Genomic DNA, 16,302 nt, shown 5'->3' on the forward strand with positions numbered 1-16,302 from the left:
AAAGACACTATGCAAAATGTAAATAAAACCAGAATGCAAACATTTGCAAATCTCCCATATTTTATCCACAATAAAACAAAAAAAACATATAAAATGTTTAAACTAAGATTATATACCATTTAGTGAAAAATTAAGTAATTTGGGATTGGATGGCTGCAAAAGTTCTCAAAAAGGTTAGGATTGGACCATGTTTACCACGGTGTAGCATCTCGTCTTCTGTTGGTATACATCTGGGAACTGAGGATACCAGTTGCTAAAATTTTTGTCCCTATGTGTCCCTATGTGTCAGATATAGGATTCTTGTTACTCAACAGTTTTGGGTGTCCTTTGTTGTATTTTCAATTCATGATGCGGCAAATATTTTCAAATAGTGAAAGGTCTTGTAATGTTGAGCCCAGGAACCTTTGTAATTCCTTGATAGTACATGGGGGTGACCATGCTTCTACTTTACTCGTGTCCATTTCAAACCCTGACTGCTGATGACATATCCCAAAACGGTGATGGATTCCTTGTGGAAGTCACATTTCTCTGCCTTGACAATGAGTTGGTGCTGCAGTAAACGGTGCAATGCGGTGAATACGTGATTGAGTCAAAGGTCAAAGGTCTTGGAGTAGATCAAGATGTCATCAATGTACACGATGACAAAGATGTTCAGCAGATCCCCAAAAAAAATTTGTTCATGAAAGATTAGAATACTGCTAGCATGTTGTTAAGGCCATATGGCATTACTCTGTGCTCATAGTGGCCCCTGGTAGGATGGAAGGCAATTTTCCACTCATCCCCCTTCTTATATAATATATATATATTTGGCTTTGTGCATGCTGGAAGAGGGTTGGGTATCCTAGTTTAAGTATACTGAATAGAACTTTCAGGCTACTACATCCAAATACACCCTTTCCAAATACAGTATGTCTGGAAAAGTCAGGTGTCTCAATAACTTTGTACAGTATAAATTATTTATTTATTTTGTTTTATCATTTTTAACATTGTACAATAAAATTGAATACATCCAAATTATGAAAGAACACATGTAAAATAATTATAAAGTAACCAAACAAAATGTGTTTTTTTCTATTATTTTTATTTTAGTTTTCAAATTGTAAACTGTCCAAAGCAGCTACAATTAGCTTTATTGACGAAAATGAGGGCACACTCAACCACAGCATTCTGCAGCAACATTTGTTTACCAGAAGGACAATGACCCCAAACAAACCTCTAGGTTATGTAAAAGCTTATTATAAGAAGACTGATTAAGTGCTGCATTAGTTGACCTGGCCTTCTCAATCACCCAATATAAATCCACTTGAGAACTTTTGGTATGGTTGGACTAGAGAGTGAAGGAAAAGCATCCAAAAGGCACTTAACACCTCTGGGAAGATTGTTGGATAACTCCATCCTTCTGAATGTTTAATTACACATTCCTTTCTTTGATAAGGAACGATTTAATCTAGAAAAAATGTCATATAAGTGTTGACATTAAACAATTTTGCTAACTCGCTAAAGGGTTTTCATGCTCTTGGCCTCGTGTTTTTTACACTACCAGTCAAAAGTTTAGACGCACCTTCTTTTTCCATGGGTTTCCTTTTTTAAATTTTTTTAAATTGTGTATTAATACTGAAGACATTGAAATTATGACAGAACAATTAAGAATATGTTTTATATTCTGATTCTTCAAAGTAGCCATCTTTAGTTTTGATGAAAGCTTTGCAGACTCTTGGGATTCTCTCAGTTGGTATCTACCTGGAATGGTTTTTGTCTGTAGGGTGTCAGGGTTTTGCCCTTTGTCGCCACTAGAGGCCGCTAGCGTTTTTCCCGCCTCTTGGACTGTTTAAATCAGAGTAATTTATTTTTTATTGCTCTGTTTATTTTCTCGGTGTCTAAAAAGTGCTTTCCCAGGTCAAACAATGTTTTATTCTTTTAATTTGTTTATTTTGAAAAAGGAAACATATTACAGTCATGAAAGTATGAATATATTCGTTCTGCACTACAAATTGGGATTGTTGAAATAATTTTCTAGAAGTTACTTTTGTTTTCATCTTTAGATGTTTCCTAGTCATTTTCATTAAGCTGTAAGTGATTAATTAATGTAATAATTGTCTGCTGATTTTAACTTTGTTTGCTAATATCAATGATTATCTTTAAGAACGACACAATAGAACAAAATAGAATTACTTCACATATATTGAATAATTTGTGCTGTTTTATTGTGTGGGTTAAAAGTAAAAAAAGGTAAAAAAAAAAAAAAATTCAAAATGGTAAAAAAGAAAATCTAGTTGCAACAGATTTCATTAAAAAGTATAATAATAATAATAATAATTATTAATAATAATAATAATAATAATAATAATAATAATTATTAATAATAATAATAATAATAATAATAATAATAATAATAATAGACAGTTTTAAAAGTGGTTCATTTGGAAAGATTACATTTATGCTTTACTTTTATATGACTAATATTTTTAGCATAAGATTTCCTTAGCAATCAACAGATTTTACTATGATAATACTATAAAAAAAACTTGATAATACCAAGAGTTGGTTTATTAAAAGTGATTAGCTAAACATTTGTTTAAACATTTACACCAATCAAGCTCAAGTCACCAGACACCTCCAGAATATCAATCTCTCCCAAGTTGGTGAAGCGGTGGTTGTAAGTATGCACTTGCATCCCATTGACAAACACGTTGTAATGTTGGGGATTGCAGGAGATGATGATCTGAAAGAAACATTACCAAATGTGACACCCAGACTGTTTTGCATATATTATCCATTAAAGCACCAATTATACAACAATTATAATAAAATATTATATTGATCAGCCAGCTAAACAAAGATACAAACATATCTTGTAAATAAGACCTGAAGCATTATCTACCTGGAAGTTTTGTCCCTTGTAAAATGGCATGCCGCCAGAGCGCTCTTCTGGTCCCCACTGCTCCATTGTTAAGGTATTGCGTACAACCAAGTTCTCATCAAAGCGAGGATTGTAATGAAAGGCAATTCCACTTCTGTGACGCAGGTTAATAATGAACCTGTTGGCACAAATATCAAATAAAAAACTGTGGTGCTCTTCCCTTAAACAGAAAGTCTTAAAAAGTTTGCAATATGTGGCTGAAATCTGCACATTGCGTTTACAGGAAGTGAGAAGTTGAGTTTAACCTACAGTGACTGTTTGGCTTTGCAAAATATATACAGAGTTCAAACGAGCAAAAATTCAAACTGTGTTATATTGTACTGTACAGACTATGGTAAAGAAATCATAATTTTATCTAATAGATTAAACTATGAATAGAATATGTGAGCTCTAGTTATGCAAAGCAGTAAAATAAAGATAACATCTCACCTGGAACCTTGAGGATTAACTACACCTTGGATGGAAATATTTCTGCCAGGGTACAATCCTCCATTGATGACGGTTTTGAATGGCACACTCTAATGATGAAAAAAATAGTGTAACTACAAGCTTATCACCTTAATTTAAAATATAATGTGAAATAAGATATGGCCTTGTGTTCTTACATAGTTTTGTGGGGCAGGAAATGCAGACATCTATAGAGACAATTAAAAAGGAAATGGGCCATTTTATTGTGAACAGGTGTAAGTGAAAAGTATCATTTTGAAGAAGCAAATAGATTTGAAAAAAAACTAAACTGACTGAAAAACAGGAAGCTGCAGTGTGGAAATGACAACCTCAAAAGCATGTGATTTATCTTGTAGGTTTTTTTTATGATGTATTTTACGTTTCTTATATGATCTCAGTAAGTTATAGAATTAATTAAGTTATTTTACATTATACCCTCTGAAGACTAAACATGTGCAAATTATATAAACAAATAATTAGAAAACCTCTCACAATCAAACATTAACATTAACAAACAAACAAACAAAAAAGTATGATTTACCTACCAAGGAAATATAGTGGAAAAGATTAATAATCATCATGTAATCAGAAATCTTGTGTTATAAAAGCTATTATAAACACTGTATTATATTTGCAAACATACTTCACACAAAGTAACACATTCTGATTTTTATGCATGATAAGAGGCATGCAAAAACTGTATAGGAAACTGGAAAGTACATTTTTACAGAAGGACTAGATACAGTATATGACACTCCTACAAGTCTAGTTCTTTTTGTTGCCAAATTTCCTGTGTCCAAAATGCCCTTAAAAGAAGGTACTTTAGACACATGAGCTTGCTTTGAGCTGCCATATTTGGATTTGTTCCTAAATCAGTTTATCTGCTAGTTACAATGATACATTAATATAAATCCACATAAAGTTATTCTTTGAATGTCACACAGTGTGCATTATTTGTATTTTATTTTTTTTTACTGAAAAACATGTATCATGATCGTCATCTTATCATAAATATTATACAAGGGTGTATTTGACTTTCTTTCCTAAAATTAAACATGAAGTTACTTACGACATATCCAGGAGGAAAAGCAAACTGTGGCTACGAATAAAACAGGAGACAAAATATCATAAATGTAAATGCGGGGTAACTAAATAAGAATTAAAAAAGTAATCTATACGTTCATTACATTTTAATGAAATTATCAAATTGTTTTCCTAAATATCTTTAAACATCTCAAAAGTCTATTATTTTTAGAAAAATATGTTTTTTAATTGGAATACAGTTTTAAAATACATGCTGTTACCTGGAATCCAGCTTGGGCAGGTATAATACCCTACAAAATTAAATCAAAAATGTTTATAATCAAGACTGAGAGACTATGCACAGACATGTGAAAAGATATATTTGATCAGACAGCACATAACTGTTGAATATATTCTATAACAGGGGTCACCAAACTTTTTGACACCGAGAGCTACTTCCTGAGTACTGACTAATGTGAAGGGCTACCAGTTTGATACACACTTCTGAAATTACAAATTTGCTCAATTTACCTTTAATTATATGTTGTTATTAATAATTAATAATATTCATCTATGTAAAGGCACTGATCATGTTAAATATTTCTCACAATAATTATCAACAATGATTTAACAAGGTAGGAAACAGCTATTTTTAGAAAAGGCCCGCAAGCGACTCATGTGGTCCTTACGGGCGACCTGGTGCCCGCGGGCACTACGTTGGTGACCCCTGCTCTATAATATGCCTTTGTGCATGTGTGCTTTAAGAAAGGAGAGTGACACCATCAAAAAAATAATTCTACTTAATCTAGTTAGATTTTTGTTTTCAATCATGCCGATTATACTGTACATTTCTTCAGTTATTTTCACAGTTGTTTCTTTAAGTCTATCATGATTTTTATAAGTAGCCAGATGTAAAAATATTTGTAATTGTTCTCACCACAGGCTCCTGGAAACTGATTGAGTTAACCTCCACCATCCCGTCCACTGCAATAGTGTCCACCATGTTGAATGGGACTCGGTGTTTGTAGTCAATAATATGGATGCCATTGACACTGATCTAATGAAAGCATACCGCTAGATTAGCATGTATCTTTAGATACTGTATTACACATTTAGCAGCAGATGTTAGCATGTTAGCACATTCACACATTTTTAATACATAAACCCCAACAACCAGTGATGAAATCAGTTCAAATTCTAGGTTATGGTTACTATAATGCCATCAAGAATGCTGACCTGAGCAAATGCTTAAATATTTTCTGTTTGTTATTGTGAGAAAAGCAGAAGTGAAAGAAATGAACCTTGTATGATTGGCTTGTAACAAGGATCAGAAGGGTGAAATTACTTCCCAGGGGTAAGAGGGCCTTGTGTATGCGCTCCTCTACCCCCCAGGAGTTATTCTTCTTGGTGTTGGTTACAATATATCCTTGAAAAGAATCATAACGTGGATTAAAGTGCAGTGCAATGGTTGCATCCGGTCTGGAGCCACACTGGAGATTCACATGGAACCTGAAAAAACAAAAATTTAGGAAATGGGATAGGAATGTATATGAAAACGGAAAGTACATTTATGTTTTACAAGATGTATGTACACTCCTACATACTTGTTTTATCATCCCATTACAGATTTATAGTTTCTTCTTTATTGCAATATATTCGTATTTTATTATAGAATATTTGTATTTTATAATGTATTAGATCATTTATAATGACATTTATTATTTCTTATAACAATTCAGAATTTGTGTCCATTCTGCTACACCTGCACTGGTCTGATCAGGCACTGATATCAGGTGAAAAGGTTTTGCATGATGTCAACATTACAACTCATTCCGAAAGTGATCAGTGGGGTTGAAGAAAAAACTTTTCATTATAATTATTGGTTTGTGTACAGGAGTGTCGTCATACTAGTACATGTCTGGGCCTCTTAGTTCAAAGGAAAATGTTGATATTCTCTAATTCAAAGATCTTCCAGCTTCCTTAGAAGCAATGGTACGGAACGTCTATTTTTTGACTGGAAAGCTCAGGTTTCCCAACACACACACACACACACACACACACACACACACACAAGGACAAACATGCATCTTGTACATTCCTTTCTTTTTTTTTTTACGGATTTAGTAATCCAGGCTTTTGTTTATTTTTTTGTGAAACACATTTCCTGGAACTTGGGGATTCCTAGGAAGGGGAATGATGGAGCAGCAGGAAAACAAATTCTCTCTACACACAAATATAAAACTGTTTTTTATATATAATATATACGTGTACCTGTTGGCGCTTGGTGAAACTCGTCCACTTACAGTGATACTTTTGCCATCCTTTAAACCTCCTTGAATTGAGCCAGTAAATGGGATATTCTGTTGAATAATAAAGTGTCACTTCAATAAAAAAACAATAAAGTTTCTGGTACATTTTTGTTGGGGTCTTTATCTCACAGCCTATACGTGAATCCAGGAAAGAGTCTGCAAAGGTCCTAAGCAAAATTATTTCTCATAGAGCTCAAATAATAAAATAATTCTAGTGCATGTGTGCATAACGTGTTATAACAATGAATAAAGATGCCTTAAATTCTCACTGTTCATAGAGTATAAAGATTCTGTTGTTTTTTTCTTCAATCAAGGTTCTAATCGCACGGATTAACAAAAATAATGAAAATAGGATTACATAATAATAGGATGATGTAAGATTTATATGTAAAATATTAACAGATGTCTTTTCAACTAACGTTTCCAGTACGGAAATAAGAAAAAAAACATACTTACTGGGTTGTAAAAAGGCTGTTGCTGGGAGTAATATGCCATTTCTCTGATTTCGGTGGTAATTCTGATAATATTCGATTTATTATTCCTTTACTTTTTATTCTTATAATTACAATTTTGTAACTGCAATGCAGAGCCTCAATCGTGAACTTCAGTCAGCGGGCAGCAAATGTTGGGGAAGCGGGTGGAGACCAGGGGCGGTAAGAACAGATCAGTTTCGTTTTGAAGTAAATGTACTGGAGGAGAATGAGGAAGAGACCCTCGTCTCCATTTTGTCGGTTGGTGTCAAATCAGGTTATGTATAATAAGTATTTAAACGTTTTCTATTCATCTTTTTGGTATGCAGACTCATTCATGTTATTCATTCATGTGTTACCCAACACATTTCCGCAATAATATAAAAGACTTCACTTATTTCACTTATTTTCTATTTCATTGTTCACACAGCCATGTTTCACAATAGTAAGGGGGAAGTATATACTGAGTATTTCTGATCAGATTACTGAACAAGTTCAGGTCAAGATTTGCACTATATGCCCCACTAGATATTATCACAAATTCATTGTTGATAATTATTATGAGAAATAATTAACATGATCAGTGTCTTCACATAGATGAATATCATTAATTATTAATACTAACATGTAATAAAAGGTAAATTGAGCGAATTTGTTATTTCAGATCAAACTGAAAACTGTGTGTATCAAACTGGTAGCCCTTCACATTAATCGGTACACAAGAAGTAGCTCTCAGTTTCAAAAAGGTTGGTGATCCCTGCCTTATAATGACATCTATGTATCTATAAATCCTTTCCACTCAATTCTAGAGCACTGTTGTGGGAATGAGTGCTCACTTAGTCACGAGAGCCGTAGTGAGCTCAGACACTGATATGGAATATGAAGGTCTGGGGTGCAGTTATTGTTTTATTGATCCCAGAGTTGTATATATAGTTTATATGTTCTCAAAGGGGCCAAAACTATAGAAATGAAACTCTGATATTTTGTAGTCAGTGTGCATCTTGTATAGCAGTATAGATTTAATGTCCTCAACATATACAAAATAACTCAACTGCAAATAAAAAGTGAGTACACCCTAAGTAAACATGTCTAAACTGTGTCAATATTCTGTGTGAGCATCATTGTAATCTAGCCCTGCCTTAATCCTCCTGGTAATGGAATTCTCAGGTTGTTGCCGGGATCCTCTTCCACTCCTCCATAATGACATCACAGAGCTGTTGGATGTTAGACACATGTTGCTTCTCCATCTTCCCCTTGAGGATGCCCCACAGGTGTCAATAAGGTTCAGATCTGGAGACATACTTGGCCACTTCATCACTTTCAGCTTCCTCAGCAAGGCAGTTGTCATCTTGGTGGTGTGTTTGGGACACTTTTGCAGCCCCAAACCATGATGCTACCAAAACCACGCTTGACTGTATGCAAGTATACACAATTTTCTTGGCACTATTTACCAGGGCGTTGCTACACATGCTGGACACCATCTAATCCAAACAAGTTTTTTTTAGTCTTATCAGACCACAGGACATGGTTCCTGTAATTCATGCTCTTGGACAGGTTGTCTTCAGCAAACTGTTTGCAGGCTTTCTTGTAACCAGCTTCATAAGAGGCTTCCTTCTGTTACAACATCCATGCAAACCGACTTGTTGCAGTGTGGTTTATGGTCTGAGCACTGACAAATGGACCTTCCGCTTCCCCAATCTCTAAAACAATGCATGAAGCAGCTTCTGCACCTGACACACAGCCTGAGGACTCAACTTCTTGGATGGACCCTTGCAAGGTCTGTTCCGAGTGGAACCCATCTTGGAAAACCTCTGTATGACTCTGGTCACTGTACTGTTTTGGAGTGTTACTTATATTCTTATAGCCTAGGCCATGTTTGTGGAGAGCAACAAATCTAATTTTTAAATTCTCTTTGACATGAGCTGCCATGTTGAACATCCAGTGGTAAGAATGTGAGAATTGTACTCAAAGCACCACATTTTAACTGCTTTAATACAAGATACCAAATATGTATGGTCCTGTCAAGCGGACAAAAACATTACCATGATGAATAGGACATGTGGCTTTGCACGTACAGCTGATATTTTTTGCCGTACAGCTGTTGTCACTTAGAGTGTACTCACTTTTGATGCCAGCAATTTTGACAATAATGGCTGTATGTTAATTTATTTTTAAGAGGACAGAAAATCTGTACTGCTTTACCAACTGCACACTGACTACACCAAAACATATCCAAATTTTATTTCAATAGTATTGTCTCTTGAGAACATACACTTTATATTGCCAAAAGTATTGGCAATATCACCTGGTCATAAGTATGGTATGTGATTTTTGAGCATTGCATTCCACATTTAGTCCCAATTTGACCTTTCTAGAGATCGCTATGTAAACTTTGTTACTGTACTTAAGTAGATTTTCTCTACTTCACTATTTATTTTTCAGACAACCTTTTACTTTCACTCTGCATTTTTTTAAACAAATATATGTACTTTCTACTTCTTACATTTTCAAACCAGGCTTTGTTACTTTAGTTTTAAACTATTTGTTGACTTCTTCTTCTTCTTCTTTCTGCTGCTCCCATTAGGGGTCGCCACAGCGGATAATCCGTCTCCATAACCCCATGTCCTCTACATCTGCCTCTGTCACACCAACAACCTGCATGTCTTCCCTCACCACATCTATAAACCACTTCCTTGGCCTTCCTCTTTTCCTCTTTCCTGGTAGCTCCATCTTCAGCATTCTTCTACCGCTCTGCTACCTCCAGCTCCAACTCCTGTCTTTTAATCAATGCCACTGTGTCTAAACCAACATCTCATCTTCTTCACCAACTCCACCCTGCCTGCACACTTTTCTTTACTTCTCTAACACACTCTCCATTACTTTGCACTGTTGACCCCAGGTACCTGAACTCCTCCACCTTTCCCACCTCTTCTCCCTGCAACCGCACCACTCCACTGCCCACCCGCTCATTTACACACATGTACTCTCTCTTACTCCTACTGACTTTCATTCCCCTTCTCTCTAGCACGTACCGCCACCTCTCCAGGCTCTTCTCCACCTGCTCCCTACTCTCACCACAAATCACAATATCATCTGCAAACAGCATAGTCCATGGAGACTCCTGTCTGACCTCATCTGTCAACCTGTCCATCACCACTGCAAACAGGAAATTCTTGATGCAGTCCAACCTCCACCTTGAACCAGTCAGTTGTTCCTACTGCACACTTCACTGCTATCACACTGTCCTCATACATGTCCTGCACCACCCTCACATCCTTCTCTGACACACCTGACTTCCTTATACAATATCATGATTAATATTTTTTCTTCTCATTGTGCCATTGTCAGCCTATCAACCTATTTCTTGTCAATGCACAGCTTTTTCAACCTTCCACTACTGTACCATTTCCTAGCTATCACTTGGCTAGCCTATGAAGCTAACAATTAACGAGGCAGAAAGCTACAACACATTATGGCAAACGTGGATGAGACAGAGGGAGTCAGCGATGTAAACATGACGGAAAACAGAGACATTCCTGATCACCTGATCATCATCATCATTTTTCTGCTTGTGTTTAATGTGGTGGTTGGTTATCCTGGATACAATCATTAGGTAACAACATTTTAAATTATTTTATATAATTATATCGATATGATGTGAGGTCCAGTTAAAAGCGTGACACTAAAACAGTTCATAGTAATGGCTATTTTTTACTTAAGTACATGTTAAAACCCAAACTTTTTTTATTTAATTTGACTGAAAACGTGTCATCAGTACTTCAACTTTTACTCAGATCTTTTAAAACATAAGTATCTGTACTTCTACTTGAGTAAAGGATATGTGTACTTTTGCCATCTCTGCCAAGATGTGTAAAAGCTTAATGATTAGACATGTTTTGGAAAGGCACACAGCTCTCTATAAAAGGCCTCACAACTTACAATGCATATCAAACAAAAACCAAGCCATGAGGTCAGAGGAAATACCTGCAAAGCACGGATCTGGGACAGGCTACTAAAAAGGCTGCTGCACTGAAAAGTTCCAAGAGCAGAGTGGCCTCCTTATTTCTCAAATGGAAGCAAAGTGGCACAACCAGGACTCTTACAACAGCTGGTTACCCGGCCAAACTAAGCAATTATGGGAGAAGGGCCTTAGTAGAAGAGGTGACCAAGAATCTGATGCTCACTCTGACCGAGCTCCTGTGTGGAAATGGGACAAAGTTCCAGAAGCACAGCCGTCATTGCAGGCCTCCACCAATCTGAGCTGAGTGGATAGGTGGAGCCTCTTTTTAGTGCAAATCTAATAGAAGCCAGCTTGAGTGTGGAACAAGATTCTCTGGTCTTATAAAAACAAGATTAAACTGTTTGGCCTCATCAGGTCTGTTTCTAGCCCCCAACCCCCCCAGGGGTTCCACCACCCCCCAACCTATAAATCATTTGCAACCTTATATAAAAAAACTGCCTGTAATTAAGTAAGTAAATATTTGCTGGGCCAAGTCACCTTTCCAAAACCACCCCAAAAGTGAAGCATAGTGGTGGCAGCATCGTGCTGTTGGGGTGTTTTCTGCAATTTCTTAAATTAATACTTTTCACCCTTTTAATACTCTAATCAACATTATCATGACACATATGGATGCTTTATGCAAATGTATGTTTATTATATATATATATATATATATATATATATATATATATATATATATATATATATATATGTATATATATATATATATATGTGTGTGTGTGTGTGTGTGTGTGTGTGTGTGAAAACATACTCAACATAGTGCATGAAGACTAGACATGTTTTAAAGGTCATATGTTTTTTCAAAGAACTTGTTTGTCCATTAGACGCATGAAAGAAAACCCATAGCAATACCAGGTTCACATGACTTCATTTTTTTTACATTGAGCCAGCTGCTCAAACAGACCAGCCTGTTTACATTTTCAGATGACAGTGTTGCTCGTAAAAGTATTCTTGTAAATGGTTAAAGTCATTATGGTGTTTTTAATTACGTAAATCAACACCAAGTGAAACTTTTGCTGTTTCCATACGGACGGCATTCATTTCCGGATTTTGGTGCTTGACTGAGACTTCAGTAAAACAAATGTTTAGTAAATAAATTTTTTTTTCGGGGAGTTTATTTATTTATTTTTAATCTGAGTAAAGAAAGAAGGCAGTGAATAAATGTTTTGCATTTAATGTTTTAATTTCGCCCCTTTTATATTTATTTCTAGAAAAAAGAAAGATAGAAAATTACCAGATGCACCTGCATCGCCTGAGCAAAACTTCCCACTGGAAAATATCTGTTGCAGTACAATTCATTGAACAGCTCCAGCATATTCAGAAAGAAAGAAAGAAAAAAAACTTTATTGCTTTTAAAAGTTGAAGTCAACATGAAAAAAAAACTATCCCAACACATTAAACATGCTGTACAAAGATCAATTCTGAAATCCATTAAAATACATATAAAACCAGGTAAGAATGTGCATTTGATATTTTACTGTATACTGATGTTCTAAAGTACCTAAATGCTGTGATGCTATGAAAAAAAATCATATACATTTCTGTGCAAGTGACAAAAGGCTGAGCTCTGAATTAAATAAAACCAATATCTACAGATCCAAACTCACATTAAAGATTTGTTTTTCTTTACTTTAATGCAACCAAAAATTTCAACTGCATTTTCCAGCTCTTAAAACCTGCCATGTATAATAACTCATGAAAGCATGTTTATGCGCCATTACCATTCCCTTATCATTCCAAGTGACTCAAAAAGAAATGTTTCAGATAAGGAAACACACATTCCTACAAAGCACTTTCCCCCACCTTCTCTATGTAGATACAATCAAAGTCATTATGTTGATTATTTGCAGAGTGAGAACAATGAGAAGAGGTTTCCACATAATTTCGATTTTAAAGTGCAGACAGCTTTACCCAGACTTTACATACAAATTTGTACTTTACAGGAATATGATATGAGATTTACAAATAAGATAAGGCATGTAAACTGCTAGCATTGACAGCTTCAGTAAGGCATGAATAAAAGACTAGCAGCATTATCAGTTTTACAGTTCTTACTCAAATATAGCAAGCAGGATCAGACAGAAATGCACACATCAGAGCGTTACAAACTTCCTTTATAACATGGTTATAAAAGATAAGCAGCGATCTCAATACAGCACAGTTTATGATTAACTAGGTCTGGCACAGGAGAAAGAAGAGGAAACACAGCCATGGAAACAATTTCAAGTTAAATAAATACATTATTGATGGTAAGTGAATAGTAACCATCTGCATGTAAAACACTGCCATCAAAAAAAAAAAAAAAAATGTAAACATATAAGGCAACAGTGCCATGGTTATTGGTTTATTTTTTGAATGACATTTTAGCCGTAGCTTTGTGTGATAACTTTTTAATCATAACTGTATGACTTTCCACTGCATTATATTTAGTGCATTACATTTACACTGATTATATTGTATTACCAGTTTTAACAACCGTTACACATTTAACAGATTTTTTTCTACTCTAAAAAAAAGGTAAATGGGACCTGTGACAAATTATTACGAAAAATGTTCTGCAGTGTTCTCACACACCTCCGCACTACAAATGTTCTCAAATGGACTTTCTTTCAAGAATGAATGGGGAATGTTTTGAGTTCATTAATTTAAAATTTTACTTTATAGTACATTTTATTTACTAACATAACTATATATATTGGAAAGCACCATGAAAACAGTTTTGCTAAAAATGTAAAAGACATTGGAAAGGTTTGACTTAAAAACAATGAAGTGTTAAATTATTTAAAACACTGTTTTGGGGTTTATCGTGTGTGTGTGTCAGCCATGTGGGCCTGGTACAACAAAAACGGTTATATCAAACCCTTATTATTATGTTAACTGGGTGATTGTTGCTGGTGTTAAGCAGTCCAACAGAGCTACAAATGGCATTATTTTTATATCCTCCAATAATGTCAATAAACGGTATAATAATAGGTGGAAATCTTTTTAGGGTACTAGATGATTAAAACAATTTGTCATTTTTAATAGCAAACTGTGAGCAGGGAAAATCTATATCACACAAAACCTAATCAGCAGTAGATATAAATAACAAATACAATTCAAGCAATGTTCTGTGGGTATAATATATAATTAAAAATATTGCAAAGATACCAAATCACCCGGAAAATATTTACACATCAGAAGACTTATCTATATGTCAGAATGGGCAATTTGTGTCCTATTCAGAATGTGTTCTCAGTTTTCCTTAGACAGCCTGAAGATGAATAAATAAAGCGGGTATGCCAAAAATAGCATGATAATTGAAGATATGTTCATGATTCACAGTATGTATCATGATTCAGTTAGAATGAGGTTTACACTAACACACACAGAATGCTCTTTTTATATTAATATTTTGGAAATGGAAAGAAGACAATGTTAATATTCTTTCAGTTATTTGTCAGTCTGACTAACAATGGTGTGAGCCAATGTTGTAGAATTCCTAATCGTAGCCACAATATAAAAGTCTGCATATTTTATTGTAATAATATCAAATTCATAACATCTTCCACCCATAATCACAATACTCAGTTTGGTCAGTTAATTTTTTAAATAACTATCACATGAATAAATTACTGTCAACTGTTGATTACTGCAATATTGATATTACTTTGTCATATTGCCCAAGACTACAACATTCACAGGCAAATTAAACCATACATCAAGCACTTGCTTGCTTTTTAATGCTGGAGTAATATGACAGATTCCTTTAGTAAACCAGCCATGTCCATGTGTGCTGAAGCTACGCATGTTCTAGGGCACAGGGGAAAAACAAAAGGAAAAAGACACCAGATAGAGGATGTGAGTAATGTGAGATGCAGCACTGTAGTAAAATAGTGATTTTAGCCCAAACAGGAAAAGGAAGTCGTAGGAAAATACAGATAATAGATCCATTCCCAGCACAAAAAATGAACATTTATATGATATGATTGCAAAGTTTAATCTATTGCGTTCACTAGATATGCTCTTAACCTGACAAATATTTCCTGTTTATTTGTTACTGATGATGATACATGTGATGTAAAAAGACTGAATCTACAGTACCAAAGTAACTGGAAGAAGAACACTTAAAACCAATAATAAAGTACAGTTCACTGCACAGTGTGTTGAATAATCATTTAAAATTCATATCTATATATAATCACTCTAATGTTCACTCTATTAATCAGACAGAACATACAGCTGTTTCTTAAAATAAAACATTCACATTTAAAACTTAAGCTCATTAAAAAAATAAACCACCTGCTGCACTGAATTCACTGAATTCTGAATCGAAGGTAAATCAGATTCACCTTAAAATGTCTTACAAATTTAAGACACACTTGGAAAAGGCTCAAACAAAGAAGACACATTCATACAAAAATGAATGCTCCTAAAGACTACATCTCTGAGAAGAGTTCACTTCTGCTTGCTCTCTTCAGTGAGGCAGTGCAGGGTGATGGCATGCAATCTCACAGCTCTACGATACATACTCAGTAGACTTCCAGAAATGTCCAGGGTGGGAAAGTCTACGGTTGAGTTTAGGAAGTTTCTCCAGCAGGTCAGATAGCTGAGAGAATGTCGGTCTGTCCTCAAGGTCAAAGGACCAGCATGCACACAGGATCTCCTTTTAGGTGGACACAAGAGACATCAGTTACTGTTCATACATTCAGTATATGACTAATGACTATATGTCTAATCTTAGTTGATTAATAACTGTAAAAAAACAAAACAAAAAACATGAATTTGTGCATTACTGAATCACATTACTACCTTCCAGAATTATTGGCACTCTTTCGGAAAATGAGCCGAATGTCACGTATAAAAAAAACACAAGCAAAACTTGTGTTAATATTAATATCTTGTGATTTTTACTCCATTCAATGTTTAATATGGTTGGAGATACATAAAAGTTCAATTTAGAACATTTAATAAACATCCGTTATTTTCTAAGTATAAAGATAACAGACCTTCCTTTTCAGTTCAGACCACGTTTTCATTAGGGTTTAAATCTGGAGATTGAGTTGGCCATTGCAAAATAATGATTTCGTGTTTCTTTAACTGACACAACAAACCAAGATTATTTGGATATGG

The 16,302-nt window shown here is 34.8% G+C and overlaps 2 protein-coding genes and 1 long non-coding RNA gene across 6 annotated transcripts in view; 1 reads left to right on the forward strand and 2 right to left on the reverse strand.

The window, feature by feature from the left end:
- Nucleotides 1-2,529: 2,529 nt before the first annotated feature.
- On the reverse strand, nucleotides 2,530-7,361 carry LOC124394935 (galectin-9-like). Its single transcript, XM_046863442.1, has 10 exons — nucleotides 7,156-7,361; nucleotides 6,662-6,750; nucleotides 5,692-5,899; nucleotides 5,328-5,447; nucleotides 4,672-4,701; nucleotides 4,437-4,466; nucleotides 3,526-3,555; nucleotides 3,350-3,438; nucleotides 2,882-3,038; nucleotides 2,530-2,722 (listed from the first exon to the last, which is right to left on the reverse strand). Exons 1-10 carry the CDS (start codon nucleotides 7,192-7,194, stop codon nucleotides 2,576-2,578), a joined length of 939 nt encoding a protein of 312 aa, XP_046719398.1. The 5' UTR covers nucleotides 7,195-7,361; the 3' UTR covers nucleotides 2,530-2,575.
- Nucleotides 7,362-10,468: 3,107 nt separating this feature from the next.
- LOC124394566 lies at nucleotides 10,469-14,996 on the forward strand. Its single transcript, XR_006927519.1, has 2 exons — nucleotides 10,469-10,782; nucleotides 12,402-14,996. It is a non-coding gene; the product is annotated as an uncharacterized LOC124394566 (long non-coding RNA).
- ksr1b (kinase suppressor of ras 1b) overlaps nucleotides 14,879-16,302 on the reverse strand; it is a 34,320-nt gene continuing 32,896 nt past the window's right edge. For all 4 annotated transcript variants that reach the window (XM_046862881.1, XM_046862880.1, XM_046862882.1 and 1 more), the window contains one exon: nucleotides 14,879-15,835. In XM_046862881.1, the coding sequence (XP_046718837.1) occupies nucleotides 15,689-15,835 (147 nt within the window). In that variant the 3' untranslated portion in view covers nucleotides 14,879-15,688. The remainder of the gene's footprint in view (nucleotides 15,836-16,302) is intronic.

Source organism: Silurus meridionalis, chromosome 12 (genome assembly GCF_014805685.1).
Source record: "Silurus meridionalis isolate SWU-2019-XX chromosome 12, ASM1480568v1, whole genome shotgun sequence".
NCBI classification, from domain to species: Eukaryota; Metazoa; Chordata; class Actinopteri; order Siluriformes; family Siluridae; genus Silurus; species Silurus meridionalis.